Source organism: Astatotilapia calliptera, chromosome 22, assembly GCF_900246225.1.
Source record: "Astatotilapia calliptera chromosome 22, fAstCal1.2, whole genome shotgun sequence".
In the NCBI taxonomy this organism is placed as follows: domain Eukaryota; kingdom Metazoa; phylum Chordata; class Actinopteri; order Cichliformes; family Cichlidae; genus Astatotilapia; species Astatotilapia calliptera.
This window is the reverse complement of record NC_039322.1, coordinates 21,533,699-21,552,164: the sequence shown is the minus strand read 5'-3', so window position 1 is coordinate 21,552,164 and position 18,466 is coordinate 21,533,699. Positions and strand designations below refer to the sequence as shown.

Below are 18,466 nucleotides of genomic sequence, written 5' to 3'. Positions count from 1 at the left end.
TCCTGCACCTTTTTATAAAAAGGTGACATCATAGTTTTACAGGGACAGCAATAGTGATGTGTCATTTGTGAGCGAGCCGATTCATTGTAGTAAACAACGACAAGGAGAGCTGAATCTTCAGGTGCTCCTGCTCAGCCCTGCTGAAGACTGCAAAGCTAAAATGAGGCACTGGCTGAAATCACACCCATTTTTATTTTCAGCCATTTTTCATTTCAAACTTTTGTCCAGGCCTTAAACCCCATGTATGTTCTCCTTAGTAGTAGTAAATGAATAAAAATATTTATTTTATAAAAACATGAATAAAAAATTGTCTCCCAGCACAAAAAACATTCCTAATTGTTAAATTAGGCTAGAATAGAAGAGCCGGACCTCCCATCACTAAGCAGCAGGTATAAGTAACGCCAACAAACTGGGTCCCATTTGTGCAAAGTGTTACCCACTTTGCCTCGTTTTGCTTTCACTCACTGGCATTTGAAACTTCTTGGTTAGGCTTAGGAAAGGATTGCGGCGTGGGTTAAAATACACACATTCCCACTAACAAGAGACAGTCATAACCTGGTGCATCACACACAGCCACTAACAGACACCTTGTTTGTAACATTTTGCAACATTTTGGTGATTACTCTGTTCAGCAACAGGGTAATTTAGCCTTCAGGACAGCCAGTAGTATGCCAATGTCAATTTAAGATTAAGACACTGATGATCTTTAGTGTCACCGGCCAAACTTCACAAAAATATCAAGGAAGTCACTTGTGGCAAAATGATAGAGCATGAAGTGCTAGGCCATGCTAATAAGCTGTGGGATGAAATTGACCCGAACAACAAATCTCAGCGTCACAACGCCGTATTACCAGGTCCTTCCCTCTCACACACACCTGCAAAATTCCACTTTAATTCCACAGATATAGGTTCTAATCAGAAAGTATGAATTCCACTAAAGATAAGACAAACGCTGGGGAAACCTTTTCTCCATTTTTCTTTTAATATTTTTTTATATGATTTTGCAGTGGACACACCCTGAATGTGGGACAGATATTTGCAAATGCCAGTGAGCGGTAACACACACACAGCTATAAAACCCCATCTTCTTTCAGGGCTGTGTACCAGGGTAAGTTCTCCATCATGCATCAAGAATAGAAACAGTTCAAGACGACATACACTTACAGGTCTTTGAACTTAAATGCACCCCGGCAGCAGCAGCAGCATGGGAATGTGTCTTTCCTTGATACTTGGAAGTAAAAAACAGATTTACATAATGGCAGGCAATATGTCATGTGCCTTGATGCTTGGTATCAGTAACCCTCCTCTGTCTGTCTTACTATGTCTCTCCTGGTGACAATACCATCAGCTCACTTCTTGAAATGGATGTTAGTATCCATAGCACCTTCAGAAGAGCATTAGATCACCACTGGTTATCAACTGCAAAGGCGTTTCCAGCCTCATTCCACCTGACAGGTGGCAGGTTCCACATGTGTTAAATCACTTACTGTACCAAGAAGTAATTATACTGCCACCATAAATCTTCCAGATGTCCCAGCAAGTAAGATTATCTCCTCACACTCCACCACGCACGCATATACGGTCACGAGAGCAAATGCGCTTTATGTTGTGAATGCTGATACAAAAGCAGATACACATGCAAAGTAACTGCTGCGGGCTCAGGTGGCCAGTTGTTTACCACATGGGTCAAAGCATTGCACTTCCCACGCATGGCTGAACTATGAGTGGACAAGATACACTGGGAACAATTACTTTATAAAAGCTCACATGCTATTCACCAGGGCTATTGTGTGTTGGGGATTTTTTTGGTGAGTTGTTGGAGTGGCACAGTACTTGTCAAGAAAAGGTACAAGCAAAAAGGTTGCTTTCAATCAACAGCAAAGTCACATTTGCTGAACAGTTTCTGTTCTTTATTTTGAAGAATTAGAGAAACAATCAGAAGCAAGTATCCATGTCGACACAAAGCCATATCAGTGGCTATCACGCCACAACAACAGCCATCTCGTCTTGTGTTGTACAGCGAGACCCCACAATTTTAGAGAAAGAAAACTCAACGATTAGATCCTGTATAAGCTCGCTCACTGCACTGAGAGACAACTTGCTTGTAACAGAATCGCCAGGCTTAGGGTGGAGCAGCCATCTGCTCCAACTGGTTGGAGGAAGAGGAGAAAAAGAAGACAGGATAGATGAGCATAGAGACGTGCCGAATAACACAATAACAAAGACACAAACTGCAGAAAAAGATGGGGAAAAAGCGAATGACACGCAATATATATTTATGCACAAGGAGTGAAAACATAGGCCTTTGAAATCGTTGCTTCAAAGATGAGGACAGGTCTGAAACATTTGCAGTCTGCTGCTGTCTCCAAAGGAACTTAGTTGCCTCAAGATGGTGATGAAACAGCTTGCGAAGCAGTGTGGACAAGTTGGCAATTAAATGCAATCTGTTTGCGATAATATGATGGTTATCTGGTGCCATCTACATGTACAAAATACTAACATTAAACTTTGCTAACTCTAGAAATTGACATAAACGGCTTACAGAGCTCAATCAGAACCCTAGTATCATAGATTTAAAACACAAATTTAGAAACTACTCCACAAATAGTGACAAAGTTATTGCAGGACAGCGGTTTAAGTGCAAAATGACACTTGGCAACCTTGCTTTTATATAGAATTAGAATCAGAATATAAAGAGCAAAAAAAAAAGAATTAAATTTTTCCAAGTCCCAAGGTTGACATCATAATTTTGCTATTGTGTGACTGAGCCCGTAATAATAAGTTTCAATTTTAAAAAAAGAAAGAAAGTTTTAAGCTTTACCTTAGGGTGACTGTCTCAAAAGCCCAAACATTTAACTGATTCCACATAGTCACACTGTTAGTGGGGTCCATGAAATTCAATGTATTGTTAAAAAATATGGGGGAAAAACTAAAGTAAAATGGGAGAATCACAGGTAAACTTGTCCTTCAAGAGTGAAATTCTCTGTTAGGATAATATGATATTATGAGGCCCCATATATGTGATGAATAGTAATTCCAATAGTTGAGTCTGGGAGTAATACGGGAGCTGCTCTGCTTTGCTTGGTGTTCTCAAGAGCTGGGTTGATCCAAACTAACATCTTAAAGCACTAAAGTGACATAGTGGATGCTCAGCACTTTCTGTGTTTCAGTGCTTTTTAATATTATGTTTGACATCACTTATTATTTATGGTTTGATGAGTAGTGTGTAGTGAGCAGGACTGGAGATGTGAAGGGAGTGGTGGGATAGGGTCCACAAGCTGGAGAGTTTACAGGAGAAAAGTGTTGCGTCAAATCAAACTGATATAAACTGTATCGTCTGTTCCTCTTTTCCAATTTAAAACAATATATTTGAACACTTTAAGCAGGCAGCAACACCCAGCCATAACAGATGGAGCACATGAAGTGAGGGAATACAAACGGCCTAACATAATTCATGGCGTTCCACTGATGTTAGAAGGAAAGTCAGAGGAGAAGAACACTGAAAATCAGTGAAAAACATAGATAAATGTCACCTACAGTTGGGCTGCTGGGAGTGGAATAGTACCCATGGCCACATTAGCATCACGTGCTCCACTGCACAGCTATCAAGCTAATTGTGATGGATCAAATTGCCACTGTATGTAGGCAAAGGCTTTTGTTGTGTTCTTGTCAAAGCAAAGACAGAATTTTGTCGTGCAGGTGAACCGCCATTCGCATCCCTCAGATAGTTGCTTAAAATCAAATGCTTTGCTTCAAACTGCATGTCAGCGTTGCGCTCACATGAAATGTCACTGTTGCCAAAACAACGCAGGGGTGTGTGGTTGAAAATCAGCAAGCGGTGCCACACCAACATATTTTTTTCTTGGTTTTTTTACTCTTTATAAAACCGCAGAGGCTGATGCTTCACGCAAAATGTCAACCCTGTCACAGAGATTTGCATGGTTGGACTTTGACATTGGAAAGCTTTTTTTTAATATCATCACGCGACTGGAAGTCCAACAAACAATTGCACACACATCCACATGCACGCTAGCCTCCTGTGGGGATTGTATCATGCGACTGTGGGCACAGGTGCTCTGTGGAATGCCTGTCTATTTTCTGCAGTTAATCGATCACATGAAGTCATCGGAGCTTGACTTTGGGAGTCAGTGGGCCAGAGAGTGATACAGACTATGTGAGTGTGCATCTATGTGTGTGTCTGCGCTGTAATACATCATTGTATTCCATTATCAACGAATCGCTCTATGGCCACTCTAAAGCTGTGAGAGCCTTCTGAGAGACGCTGTAGCTCTGAGGTTTTTCGTCATCCACTCGTTCACACACAAATATCCTAGGCGCTCGCACTAACTCACACTTGCTCTTGTTCTCACTCTCTACTCATGCACACACGCAGGCATACACACACATGCTGCACAGTGCAGTCTCAAATGATGGGTATGCATGGGATGGGGGCTCTCTGGAGGTTATCTAATTTGGCCCACTGGTGCCTTAACCACATCTCCCTCGCTTCACTTCATCTCCTCGCATGTCGCTCAAAACTTCCGCTGGCCTAAAATATCCCGCTCACAATTTTACTCTGACTTCGCTCGCCTCCTAACATCATACAACTTTCATTAGGTGCAGACAGAGTGATAGACCTAATTCAGCACCAACCTTTGCCCCCCATCTTATTCCCCTCGACCAGTTACACCCTTGGGATCTGAAAGGCATTTTCAACACGGGGCCAGGATACTGAAACTCTGCTGTACTATATTCTTCCTATATCCTCTTGTGTGTGTCTGTCTGTGTGTGTGTATGTATGCATTTTAATGTTATATGTGTCTTCACTCTTTTTATGTTGTTCTCAGTAAGCTAGTATTGGTATAGTATGTTCCTGGAGAACATATTGCCAATTCCTTCCATAAATATTCTCTGATTAATAAGGTTTTTCAGTTTAATTCAATTGAGCTCAATTGAATTGAATTAAATGTTATTTATATAGCGTTAAATCAAAACAGTCACCCTAAGGTGCTTTATTTTGTAAGGTAAAGACACCAAAATAATAGAGAGAAAACTACAACAACCTCTTTTGAGCAAGCACTTAGCTACAGTGGGAAGGAAAAACTCCCGTTTAATAGGAAGAAACCTGCAGCAGAACCAGGCCCAGGAAGGGGCAGCCATATGCCATGACTGATTGGTGAGAGAAATGAGATGAAAAGGTCAAAACCCGCTTAAGCCTTTGGTATACCATGCAGATTTGCCCTCATCACCACAGGGGTAAAAAAAAGAAAAAAGAAAAAGAAGCAAACAAACAAACAGGAAGTTTACTAGATCATTTAGCATGAGTGAGTGAGAGTATATGCTTTTTACAATACTTTTTTAATCCTTTGGTGTTAAAAAAGTCATTGTGTCTACCTGTTTATGGATCATTTATGGATCAAATTCTGTCTTTGTTGAAAACACAAATTGAGTTTAAACATCGTACATTTTCTTTTTCAACTCAAAAAGCTAACCAGCGCACCAGAAACGACAATGGATGCAATTGGAACGCAGCGAGATATCTGAAGACGCTAATTAGAGAGGAGTTACAGAACTCAATCTAAACAGCCTGAAATTGCCTTTTATAAGCTGTTTGTGTATTGGAGTTAACACCTGCAATATCACACATCAACACAGCTCACATAATTGAATTCTAACAGAATACAACCCGCTTAAAAAAAACCAAAATCTGTGTCAAAAACTGAGAATAAACATCTTGAATCTATATGTGCAGATGGCAGTGGTGGGAGGCAAAATAAGACATAGTGGCAGAGTATAACATGTAGGAGTCAAGCAAGCATGCATACTATGCAAATGTATTGTGCCATCTGCAAAACAAAAAAAAACAAAAAAAGAATGTAAGAAAAAGAGGACAAAGAGGTCATATTTATTGGAAAATACACAATATACAATATAATTTTGATTTGTGGCATATTTAATGGCATCAGCAGGAAGTTGGCTTGTGTACTGTTCCAATCCATACTGATCCAAAGCAATCTGTTGAGAAAATGGGAAAGGATTTAAATGACAAGGTGTGTATGTCTATCAATGTGTGTGTGTTTTTGTGAGTGTGTGTGTGTGTGTGTGTGTGTGTGTGTGTGTGTGTGTGTGTGTGTGTGTGTGTGTGTGTGCGCTTATGTGAGTGTTTGGGCCTTTGCTGAAGCATAAAGGGGCTCAGTGCTGAGCCCGTTCAGTACCATGTGCACAGAATACTAATTCTCCTGCCACAGTCTTTCACACACACACACGCACACACACACGCACACACACACACACACACACACACACACGCACACACACGTGGCCGTGCTCCATTCTTTTAGGGAAAAAATATCTCCGCAGCTACTGTATTGTATGGCATGCAATTACTCTTTGTCATAAGCCGTGGCGTGTGTTTGCAGCCTGCATTTTTCATTGTGTTTGTATGTGTTCGGGTAAAGGGTTATGCAAACACCTGTATGTAAATACAGTGTACCAGCACACTGTGAGAATAAACACATATTACCCATGTTGCTCGAGATACACAAGAAAAAGCACACACTTCTCTCCGCTCTAATTACCAAGAAGCGATAGTATTCCGTGAGGAAGGGATGAACTGACTGCTTGTGTGTGTGTCTGTGTCTAGGTGTGCGTGTGTAAGTGTGTATTTTTAAGTGACGGACCACTGGCTTCTGCTCAATGCAAGGTTGATCTGGTCCCCAGAGCTCTCGTCAAATCCCAGTTCCCTCTCTAATTTCCTCCTTTCTGTGTTTCCACCTCCTCTTTCTACACCCCTACCACATGCATATGACATAATCCGCAACCTGAATCTGTGTTAACATGAATTCCCTTGGAAGTGAAATGCTGTAACTGTGTATGTGAGTGTGTGTGAGTGTGTGCAGTATGGATGTGGGAATGTGCAGGGATTAAGGCAGATGTCCAGCAAAGTGACCTTTTGACAGCTGGATAATGAAGCGTATAAGGAAATTAACGACACCTTACTCGCAGAAATTCAGATGTCAATATTTAAGCATGCAGACTTGCCATGAAGTATCTGTAACTAAGCATAGTAAAATACTGTAGTCATGTATGAAAGTCTTAAGTCATCCATCACTTCTTTATTCATTTTATTCATGGAAGAAATGATCTCAGTGGAAGTTTGGCCGTCAAGAAACTATTCAAACGCCAAATTCCACAAGAAGAACTCACATTATTGAAGCAGCGTGGGGTCATGTTGATCAAAAAAAGTACAAAAGGCAGGTCAAGCTTCTTCAAAGAAGAGCTTTGAATGCCTCCATTTACAAAGTAAAATTACCAGAAAGGTTGTAATACAAAATACTGACTTTCAAGCTCTTTAGAATTGTACAAACTCAGTTTTTGCCTTACGCACTATATTTCCATTTCCATTTGCACATTTCAATAAATCACTGCACAAATTTTGTTATTTTCCTAATAAAAATCGGGTGACTTAAGACATTTGAACAGCATTGTGTATTACAAAAACTGTCATCCTGAAATATATGTTTTTTTCCGACAATTTATGAAACTTGAGCATATTTTATTATGTGCACAGGTCTCTGTGGTACTGGACTGTTAAAGGAATGAATCATTGTGTACCACTGTAGCTGATCAAAGTCACTCAGATTAAAGTAAGAGAAATACAAGTCAAAGACAAGTCCAGCTGTCCTTGCTCTCCTGCATTTGTAAACACTGCTGGTGGACATTACAAATATGACCCGAATGTGTCATGACAGCACAAAGCCAGATTGCACTTGCACTGGAGGCAGTGGACACTTCTTCAGCTGCTTCATTCCTATATTTATGGGTTGAACTTTAGTTCCACTCCAGTGCCAAAATAAAAGGAAGAAAGAAAGAAAGAAAAAGAACACAAGACTGTACGTCTAACAGTCGGCACCAATAAAAATTCTTTTGACAATAGTAATTAAGAACAACAAAGTGCTGGTATTTACTGTAAAGGTTGAGCCGTTTTTTTTTATAAATAAAGGAAAAATTACAGTAAAATTACTCTATTAACTTTTCTATTTATTTTTTAAAGAATAGCAATACATATACACCACGTTGCATTTAAGTAAAATGCAACCAGTGCAGTTTATGGAGTTTATGGACTTGTTTTTCTTTTTTTTTTCTTTAAAAGAATGGACTCCCGTCTTCTTGGCATGGAGAACAGAGGCTGAAATTTTTTAAGGTTAGCTTGAGGCTGCATCCTATAGTATTTCCTGAAGAGTACATTATTTAAACTGACACTTCTCTGTGCTTACAACAGCAGTCTTTTCATTCCTAATACCAACTAGTGCAAATAATACGATGAATAACAAAAGAAAAACAAGCACCAAATTACACCCTTGCAAACTTGAGAAGGAAGCTTCCACTTAGAGCCCCAATTCAATATGTGCATGCCTACTAATTAAATCAAAGGGCAACTACGGTAGATATTGTAGTGTGATGAATGAGCCAACACATACAGGATGGTGTAATTCTCTCACAAATGATTGATGAATGATTGAAAACAATGATGCTAGCTTCATATTCTCCGTTCAGCTGTCTCTCACATAAATGAGACGTTCTTACGTCCTCGGGATCCAGAACAGCTCATGATATTAAGAAATATAGTATACCACGGTAAGATAAATCTGCTGTTTATTGCCATTTTCCGATTAGGTGAGGTAGAAGCTACGGGCAAATGTGGTGGAAGCCACGAGCTGACATGACAAGGAACTCCATGTCATCAACTTAATCCTTACACTTCATACACCAGGAGAAGCCATCTGTCATCTATCACAGTGCTGTTGTTGGCACACGTGCGGACTTTATGAATACATAATTGACAAATCACAGGCATGACATGAATGAGTAAAACTACAAGCTATCATGTAAATTACACAGGATCTTAGAATAGGGTGGACATAATGGATGGTCCCTATTTTCATCAGCAATTTAATAGCAGCAATGTACTAATTGAACCCACATACACTAAAGACATGCAATCAGGGTATCTTATTTGAGAGTTCCTTTGAAGATTTAATGTATTCTCTCATTGCTGTGTAGATATATAAGTGTAGTTCACCATTAAGAATTGGCTAGATTAAGAAATGATTTTTCTCTCTTCATCTCTAAAAAGGCCAAATAATTCACTCAAGCAAGGCTGCCCTTCATTCCAAATAGAAATCTAAAGGATCCTGTGTATTTGCAGGAGCAAAGCCTTCAAGCTCACTTTATACCGCAATAGAAATAAGAACATGAGAATGTGAAATTAATATTTTTATGTAATGCTGAGATCTCTGTCCATTTTAGTACGTGCATTTGATTAATGTGCAAAGGAGAGTTAGCTGTAATATTTTCAGTTTTAGAAAAGACAGAAGAAGAAAGCATAACATGTAAAGACCATGAGATAAATAGCATGTGGAAATAAGCATTGTCACAAACTTTCAACTGTAAATATTAGCCACATGCTAATGTGTGCACATGTATGATAGCACTTTGTATTTCCTTTTTCTTTTTCGCTTAATACAAAATGATTATGTGGAAGACATCAGGTGTGGGCGGAGACAGCTGCTGATGGATTGGAAAAGCCGGGGATCTGAGTTTTATCAAGCAGACCTGACATTCAGCCACAAAACATCTCAGGAACTGAAATGTGCCTTCACTTGCTCATGGTCGTGGTATAACAGTTAGCTCTAAGAATCACATCATAAGCACAAGAGTTACAAAAAATATAGAGAAAAGCCTTTTAAAGCATAAACGTATTGCATTATGGCTTTTTTGCTGTTTTAGGTATACGTACATTGCAGGTCATGTGCAAGTCCAGCTTTTTAGAGTAACTAAAACTGCAAACTATTTACAGCAGTTGAGAAAAAGCCCAAGGTTACATGTTTATTAAACTGGAAAAGCAATCTGTTTGCATTACTTTCCATACTCTCTGCCATTTGAGACATTTGCAGCAAATTTGAGAAAGTTAGATTAGAGAGTTGAATGATTATTATTGTTTAGTTTGCTCCTCGAAGAGTCAGTGTCAGTAGAGGAGATTCAATTTCATATTCTGCAAACAAGTTTGTTGAATTTACTATGAACTGTTTGGCTACAAAGTACCATCTCTCCCTGCCAGCATCCACTGAGACGCCTATAGAAAAATACACATATGCGGTATTAAAGACCTGGTTGAGCAAAGTGTCACTCTAATAAACTACGTAGATAAATTCTTTCTTTGCCAACTCCATGGATGAAGAGCAAACAGGCTTTTTTCACAAGTAAATACTCATCATTTGATGCCTCTGGCTCCCTTGTAGGTACCCTAGGTCATATTTAGTACAATTTGATTACTGTACTGGTTAAGGTCATCTTGTAAAAAGGAAAAAAAGTAGATTTCAGATTCAAACGGCTTAACAATGTAAACTGTGTTGATAAATTACTTTTGTTAAAACAAGAAACTCGACTGCTGAGTTTAACTTGTATTCATGACGAATTAGAAAGTTCTGTTGATCATGTATTTATCTCATCTATAAATCTAAAATCTAAAGATACTGATTGTGTAACTCGGTGTAATTAGATCTGTTTGCCCATTTCAAGGAAAAGATCTATAGAATTGTTACCTTCAGAAGTTTTAGTTGTGAGTTCAGCTAATTAGATGTCCAGTGGATTGCTTATGTAAAATTTATGAAGAAAGAACTGCAGTATATTTAGTTCCCATCATGGCTTCTCATCGCGAGTTGGCAACCCTGCCTTATTTCATCTTCTTCTTTGATGTGCTTGTTTTTATATGCTTTTCCTCTAATTTCCTAACTCTTGCGCCAAAACCTCTTCTTTTCTTTTTTTTAGCACCGACACGCGCCCATCACTATCAGAAAAACTACAGTTTTTATGTGTTTCAACTGACCTTTAACTTTTAACAGTTGTTTTAATTCTGGCTGGGAATGAAGTCGTATTTGTTGCATAACTATGGAAGCAATATGGTAAATAGATGCATCTCGATGAGGGGTTAGGTCATTAATTATTATTTTTATTATCAATAATAAATGAGTCTGTCTTTCTGCAACTGAGACAGATGAGCTGTTACAGAGTAGCAGTTTTACTTTTTCATTTCAGTTTCATTTCCTTTTATACAGATGTTGTCCTAAGACTCAGACCCTGTTTACTAAAGTCAAAATTCATTTCCTTTGTTCTAATTTTTACTTTGTGTTTTCGTCTTAAATTTAAAGTGAGTGTCTGAGTCTCACCACAGCTGACAGTTGAAAATTGGCAACCATGCCTTAAGGCAAAAAGTGGACCGGCACGAAGGAGAAAGCTGGCATTTAAGCTTTGTTTTTGAGTGTCTCTGACTCAGCGGGGGCAAAATTGTTTATCTTTCAGTCGACAGAAAGGGGACAGGAGCAGAGTAAAGGCAAGATTATGGCTGTTACTCTGACAGCACAGTCCTGGATTTACAGTAATTTTAACATTTATGGATAATTACTGCAAAAGGGAACTGGTGAGAAAAAAATGTTTTCTACAGAAGACCAGGGGTTGAGAACATCCTGCAGGAGTGGACAGTGGCTGGTTGCTAACTAATCTTTTTTTTCTTCTTCTCTGCTCTCTTTAGGGGTCCCCACAGCAGATTGCGTGCATCCATCTAAACCCTATTGCCAACATTTTCCTCTCTCATGCCAACCCTCTTAATGCCCTCCTTTAATACATCCATACATCTTCTCTGTGGTCTTTCTCTTGTCCTCCTGCCTGGCTCGCCATATTCAACATTCTTTACCCAATATATCCACTATCCTTCCTGTGCATATCTCCTATCCTGGTAGATTAAAGGTAGCCTTATCTCTCTAACTTTAACTCAAAACCTGAGCTGCCCTTCTGATGCAATCATTTCAAATGCTCTCTCTTATGGTCACTGCCACTGAAATTCTTAGCATCTCCAGCTTTGCCTCCTGATGTTTTGGTAGCGCCACCTTCTCCAAACCATACATGTGACTGCTAATCAATATGTCAGCAAATAACTGTCTTATGGAAGTGACACAAAAATAAAGCTAAGAGGTCTTTCAGGACAGTAGCATAAGCTGGATATCACTGCAACCCTTAGAATTAATTAACAGAGTTGCATTATCAGTTTGACTTTTGGCCAAAACAGTTACATGGCACTTTCTCAAGCAATAGTACATCAGGTCAAGACAAAATGGTAAATGACTCACTTCCTTAATCTCCCTTAAGTATACCCTTTTCTTCCTCTATGAGGTTATAAGATGATAAATGCTCCCCTGCTCATGAAATCCGGAAGACGATAACCTTCCCACTAGCAAGGTAAAAATCTCCCTAGAGCTCTTAGTGTGTGTGTTAGTGTGTTGTTAAAGGAAGGCAAAGCCTAACAATAACCTGGTTCTAATTATTACTATGCAGACTGCAAACATGCTTATGAGGCACCCAAAGGAAAATTATTATGCAATTATGTGACCTGAAAAGCAAACTCCATCTCAGCATATCACATGCACCTCTATATTGTTCTAATTTAATTACATTAGACTAAATACTCTGGTGGCAGTGATGAAGTGAAATGATTAGAAAGCTTTAGCACAAGTGCTTGTCCATTTCTGTTTGGATTAAGCACTTATCTGTGTTGCTTGCAGGCAGAAAACAGATTTATGCGGATGCACACACGCAAACAAATTTCCATGTGTATTGTGCGTGAAAGGATTGTCTTCTTTGTGTCTAATTCATTGATGTAGAAAAGACGGTTTGCATATTGTCCATTGGTGTCAAATCTGATCTAGTCCTAACATTCTCAGTGGATGGATACACACACACATACACACACAATACCGTTCAGCATGTAAACTGAAGTCATGGGAGACCCACCCCTTGGCCACATGGGGGAATCTCTAAAATATAGATCAAAAGGCTGGATTTCTGTCAGGCATTACAAATCTTTTGATGGAAGGTTTAAAGGGCCTCCTTTGAACTGCTTCGTTTTTTTTAAATTAAAGGCCAACATGCAAAAGACAAAATTCAAATAATAAATTATCTGTCAAGCAACCAATGTGACCCCCCTCTCGCCACCTCCACCGCTTCTCGAGGTGCTACAAAAAGGCACGATAACAAACTTTTCTTTTCCATTTGTTACTCCGAGTGGATACATAAAATAAACAACTCAGAGTGTTTGGGTCAGCTTGCACCTTGGACTATCTTGCTTTATTGCACGTTGTGTTACAAGGCCAAAGTAATTTTCACATAGGGATGTGTGCTCATGTGTGATGCACTGAAAATAGCAAGACCAGCACTGAAACACCACCTCATAAATTACAGTGAAAGGAATCCTACCTTGTCGTACGTCTCGGGGCGCTATGGCGATTGCATCATTGGAATGCAGTTCGGTGACGCAACAGTCATCAGGAGCCAGTGACCCGTTACTGAAAGTGTGCGGTGTCTCTGGGAGCAGAGGAACAGGTGGTGCCATAATGTTGTGATTTGGACAAATACAGCCTGTCTGGGTCATCCCACAACCATCCCCATCAGAAACCTCCTGGTCTCCATTGTGATCAGTGCGCAAACACTCCTCGAACCATCGGCAGAGCACACCGCAGGTAAACTGACTGGAGTTTTCGTTGTTAATGAGTAACACCTCTACCAGTCTCAGCTCCAGCAATTCCTTAGATACCTGAGGCTCATCTGCAGCTGGATGTCTCGTTAGACACAGTTGGACAAAGTTCTTATCGAACTGCAGAAAGGAGTAAGGTCCGTCTGAACTGGTGCGGCTGCCACAAAGATCGATGACTTCCTGATCTCTGGCTGTGGCCGTCTGTAAGTGCAGGGGACAGCTTTGATTGGCTAGGTGGTGGTCAAGGGAAAGGAGCATGGGGGAGTGTGTCCTACAAATGACAGGGTGGCGCGTGAAGCGGAGATAGAGGGAGTACTTGGTGGGATCCGGGTTTTCCAGAGACCAGGAACAACCCGGTGCCCTGGAGGGAAAAAGCTCCCTTAGGGAGAAAGAGCCATAGAGCACCCCAGCTACAAGGCTGGAGCATGGTGAGGACAAAGGCGAGGGGGCCCCCTCTGCCCCGGTGCTGGGGACGCTATTGGCAACCCCATAGGCAGCCTCAGCCAGGGCAGAGAGAGGAGCTAGAGCGAGGGCAGACACGGCAGCCAGGGCCCCAGCCACAGCCAGGAGAGAGGACAGCACAGACAGACACACCCCACCAGCAGTGTTCATCCTATGACATTCGTCCTGCAGGGGGAGAGAAGAGAGAATAGGATGGGTGAGGTGGGGATAGAGAGAGATCTGATTGGACATTAGACATATTAGGCAATACTTTCAAACAAAATCAACATGCCATGGATAAAAGAGAAAAAGTTCAATATTGTATTTAAAAAAAATCGCATCAAGCTGAAAATGTTTTGGACAGCTTTCTGCCACTCCTCAGAGTAGAATATAAACAACTTCATGGCAGCACTTCTCACGAAGTTCTTCAAACATACACACACAAGCGCCGTCAAAAACACAAACACATCCCTGCTGGGCTGGATTAAAAGGGTTGATGACTTGGCTGTTGAGACATGCACTGTGGGGCCTGCTCTACCCTTTCCTGCTGATATGTGCACACAAACACACAGACAACATCACGTACACATACACACACCATCGCCTGCTGAGAAGCTCCCCCAAGGCTCTGGCAAACTATTACCATCACCGACACAGTGAGGGTCCGCCAACAGCCTGATTTTGACTCACACAACACACACACACACAGCTGACAAAAAAACCTCTATATACAGTGTTTTAGCATTTTACTTGAAACTACTTCAATAGTCACTATATTTTTGTATTCTCAGTGTGTCGGCTCCATCACCTAAGACTTTCAAGTGGTTCTGCATAATTGTGGTTTGAAGAGGATGCGTGGGAGATGGGAAATGTTTGCACCACTCTACCAATAACCTTATAGCATAATACCTACTTTTTCTTGCAAAAAATATTACTATGCTTTGAAATTCAATAAATGCCTCAAGACAACACATACTTTTACCACAACTTTGTACTGTAAACACATTACAAAACTTTACAAAGCTACTACACAATACCACAAAAAGTCATTGATGAATTAAAAAAATGAAACTGCAAAGAAAAAAAAACAAAGATTTTCTTTGAATTAATGAGCTCTATATAAATAATATGTTCAGATGCAAAGATGCAGGACTTGGAAAGCCATCTCATGAATGAGGTACTTTCTGGGCTGATGTGCTTTTTTTTCTTAACTTAATTGATGCATGGTTCTCTTAAATTCCTCCAGCACATTTCAAATGCAATGCGGTTTGAACTGGACTTTTGCAGCTGTGCTTGGGATTATTGTCCTGTTTCATGACCTATTGACATATGGCCTCACATTTGACTCTAGAACAATTTGGTATACAACAGTCATTGGTTGACTCAATGACGGCAAGGTGTCCAGGTCCTGTGGCTGCAAAACAAGCCAACTCATCACCCCTCCACCACAGTGCTTCACAGATGGTATGAGGTGTTTGGCCATAATGCACAGCATCGCATTTGGCCGATACCAAAAACAGCATATCAGCACAAATGTGTCTGCTTTGGTGTCATCTGTCTAAAGGACATTTTTCCACAAGTCCTGTGGTTGGTTCAGATGCAACATGATCTTTTTAGAGGGGAGAGGCTTTCTCCTGGCAACTATTCAAAACAAGCCATACTTGTCATGTCATAAACTTTAACATCTAACATGTTAACCGAGGCTGAACATTGCATGTTCTGACTTTGGGGTGAAGATTTCCACTCTTAGGGAATTGGCAGCTGTCATGAATGTTTTCCACTTGTGAATAATCCATCTTTCTGCGGAATGATGGACGTCAAATGGTTTGAAAAAGGTCTTATAGTCTTTGCAGTCTCTGTAGATGATTAGAAACAATTTCTTTCTCTAAGATTATTGCTGATGTCTTTCTTCCTTGGCACTGATTTAAAACACACCTGAATGCTCTAAATACCCCCGTGCCAAACCTTCTGCTTTTACAGAGGTGCTCACATTTGCTGAAGATCAGTTAATAAGGTACATTTGATTAGCAGCACCTGGCTGCTACTTACCCTCTTCATTCACATGGAAATAATAAGGGTGGTATAATTTTTTTTCACACACTTCTGCATTTGCCTTAATTTCTTATACAATAGTAAGACACAACTTAGCACATCTTAGGTTTTATTTACCTATTTTTAAATTTTATTTAATATTCTCATTTGATTATTTGATGTCAAGTGTATGAGCTCACAAAATGTCATCTTCTTGTGAGCCAGCTGAGTGAAAGAGAATAAAAACATCCTTCTCTTTCTCTTCTCCTCAGCTGTAGTCTTGGTAACTTGCTTGTAGTGGGCCCAAGCTCTTGTTATATAATCCAAATTAAACATTAATGCATAAAAGAGAGAAAAACAGTGGAATTTCTGAAATTCATGGTGTGTTGTATGTAAATGAAATGGCAGGTAAACCACATATGTACAACCACAAGGGCATGCCACGTGAACCGGAAATTACATCCTTTTGCACTTGCACTGGTTATTTTGGGAGTATTTTTCACACTGACAAGTATGGCTGTCTGGAGTGCACTACATAACTATATATTATCCTTATAATGGTCAACAAGTTCTATATGGTCCATATCTCATTCTAGACGAGTGCCATCTTGGACTGGGAGGGACCACGGATAGCAAAAGAATATCTTGGTACAAATGCAAATTCTATCTACATAGTGAACACTGACAAAATTTCATCAGGTATTGACTTTAAAAATTATGTTAAACTGTTTAATTATTAGTGTGAAGTGTAGCATGACAGTGCCAATCAGATTACTAAATCTTCCTACACAATGACCTACAATGTTTGTACGTTGAGAGCAACTCCACTTCCTTTAGGCTCAGATTAGTGAAATGCAGTAGTTACCTGTACTCACAGGATTTATACAAGTCTGATAAGGCCCTCCATCACTGCACATGTAGTCCACAAGATTTTGGTAAGAGGCTTACTTCACCAATGTCAAGAGGTGACTCCCCAGAGTTAGACAGCAAGAGGCACTTACGCTTATAGGTGTGAGATTTTAATGAGGGCCAAACAAAAGACAACAAGAAAGATGGAGGAGGAAGAGATGTTGAAGGAAGAAGTGAATTAAAGTTAAAGCCATTATACAACAACAGGGGAAATATGTACACAATTTGCATCACTTAACATGAAAAATAAATAATCCCCTTTGGAGTGGGGGGAAGCATTTTGTTGATGCTAACTCAGAGTGATGTACAGTGCATAAAATACTGTCATGCTCAAGGACAGTTGACCTACACGCAATTTTTCTGGACAATAAATCTGCTTCACGGGAAGGTCTCCGAAACCAGTATGCCACCCTGTTGTGCAGTGAGGAGCACAGGAAAGACAAATGTTCTTTAAAAATGTCCCATATGTAAGTGATGAAGAAGAAGAAAAAAGTGTTAATTCTTTTTTTTATGTTTGTTTTTGTCAAAGACAGCAACCGGAGACATATTGCAAAAACACACACACATATAACATACGAGTACTTGTACACAGAATATTCATTGTAGGCCTCCATTTGCCAACAGCACACCACTCAAAGGCACCGTACTTCTGTTCCCTTATCAGGCACTGTTTACTCTGGGAAGAGCTGGTAGTCGTGTGGGACAAGTAACCATAGCAACATTGTGATATTCTGTTTGTTTTTTTCCTTTCTTTCCTTCATCTTAGTCTTGTGTTACTATTTAGACTGGGTGTTTCTTCTACCACATTCCCACCTTGATACCCCCCCCCCCCAACACACACATGCAGAATGAATGATCCAAAGAGCTTTCAAACAGCACTAGTGTGAGCTATAGAGACAAATGCATTGCACAGTGGGGGAAAGGTGGAAGGAATGTAGCATCTTGTGAAATCTGCTCAAGGATGATGCTGTCTGACATGTGACGGGGTTATAGTCTTGTACCTGTCTGTTACGGACTGTCCTACTTAAACCAATTAAAAGATAAATACACAGAATGAATATCTGCACAATCTGCACAGGGGACACAGGCCCTGTGAAAAACATGTCACTTAGCTGTATGAATATAATGAATTATCTATATGACAAACTTCTTATATTTTTTTCCTTTCTGTACTGAAGGGATCGATGTGCCCTATGCTATATATTAATAAATACAGACTTTTGGATTGTTTCATTTATGTGCCAAAAATCAAAGTGTCTTCTGTAACAGACCGAACAAAAGTGAGGGCAGATACAGTATAGTCCAAACCATGCATAGGTAAAAAAAATAAAATACACACATTTTACGGATGAAAAGAAGTCAAAAGCGTTAAGCAAATTGTTTTTGGGACAATGAGCAATGAATATTCATAGAGCCACAGTCTGTGCTGGAGTAGGCCCTAAAGTGCTGTCTTCATGAGGCCATTCTGTCCCACTTCACTCTAAAACAGCACTTTACTAT

General features: G+C 40.0%; 1 protein-coding gene across 6 annotated transcripts in view; it reads right to left on the bottom strand.

Moving 5' to 3' along the window:
* Positions 1-18,466, bottom strand: part of adgrb2 (adhesion G protein-coupled receptor B2) — a 264,465-nt gene that overhangs the window by 171,552 nt on the left and 74,447 nt on the right. For all 6 annotated transcript variants that reach the window (XM_026156028.1, XM_026156033.1, XM_026156032.1 and 3 more), the window contains exon 2: positions 13,309-14,212. In XM_026156028.1, the coding sequence (XP_026011813.1) occupies positions 13,309-14,197 (889 nt within the window). In that variant the 5' untranslated portion in view covers positions 14,198-14,212. The remainder of the gene's footprint in view (positions 1-13,308; positions 14,213-18,466) is intronic.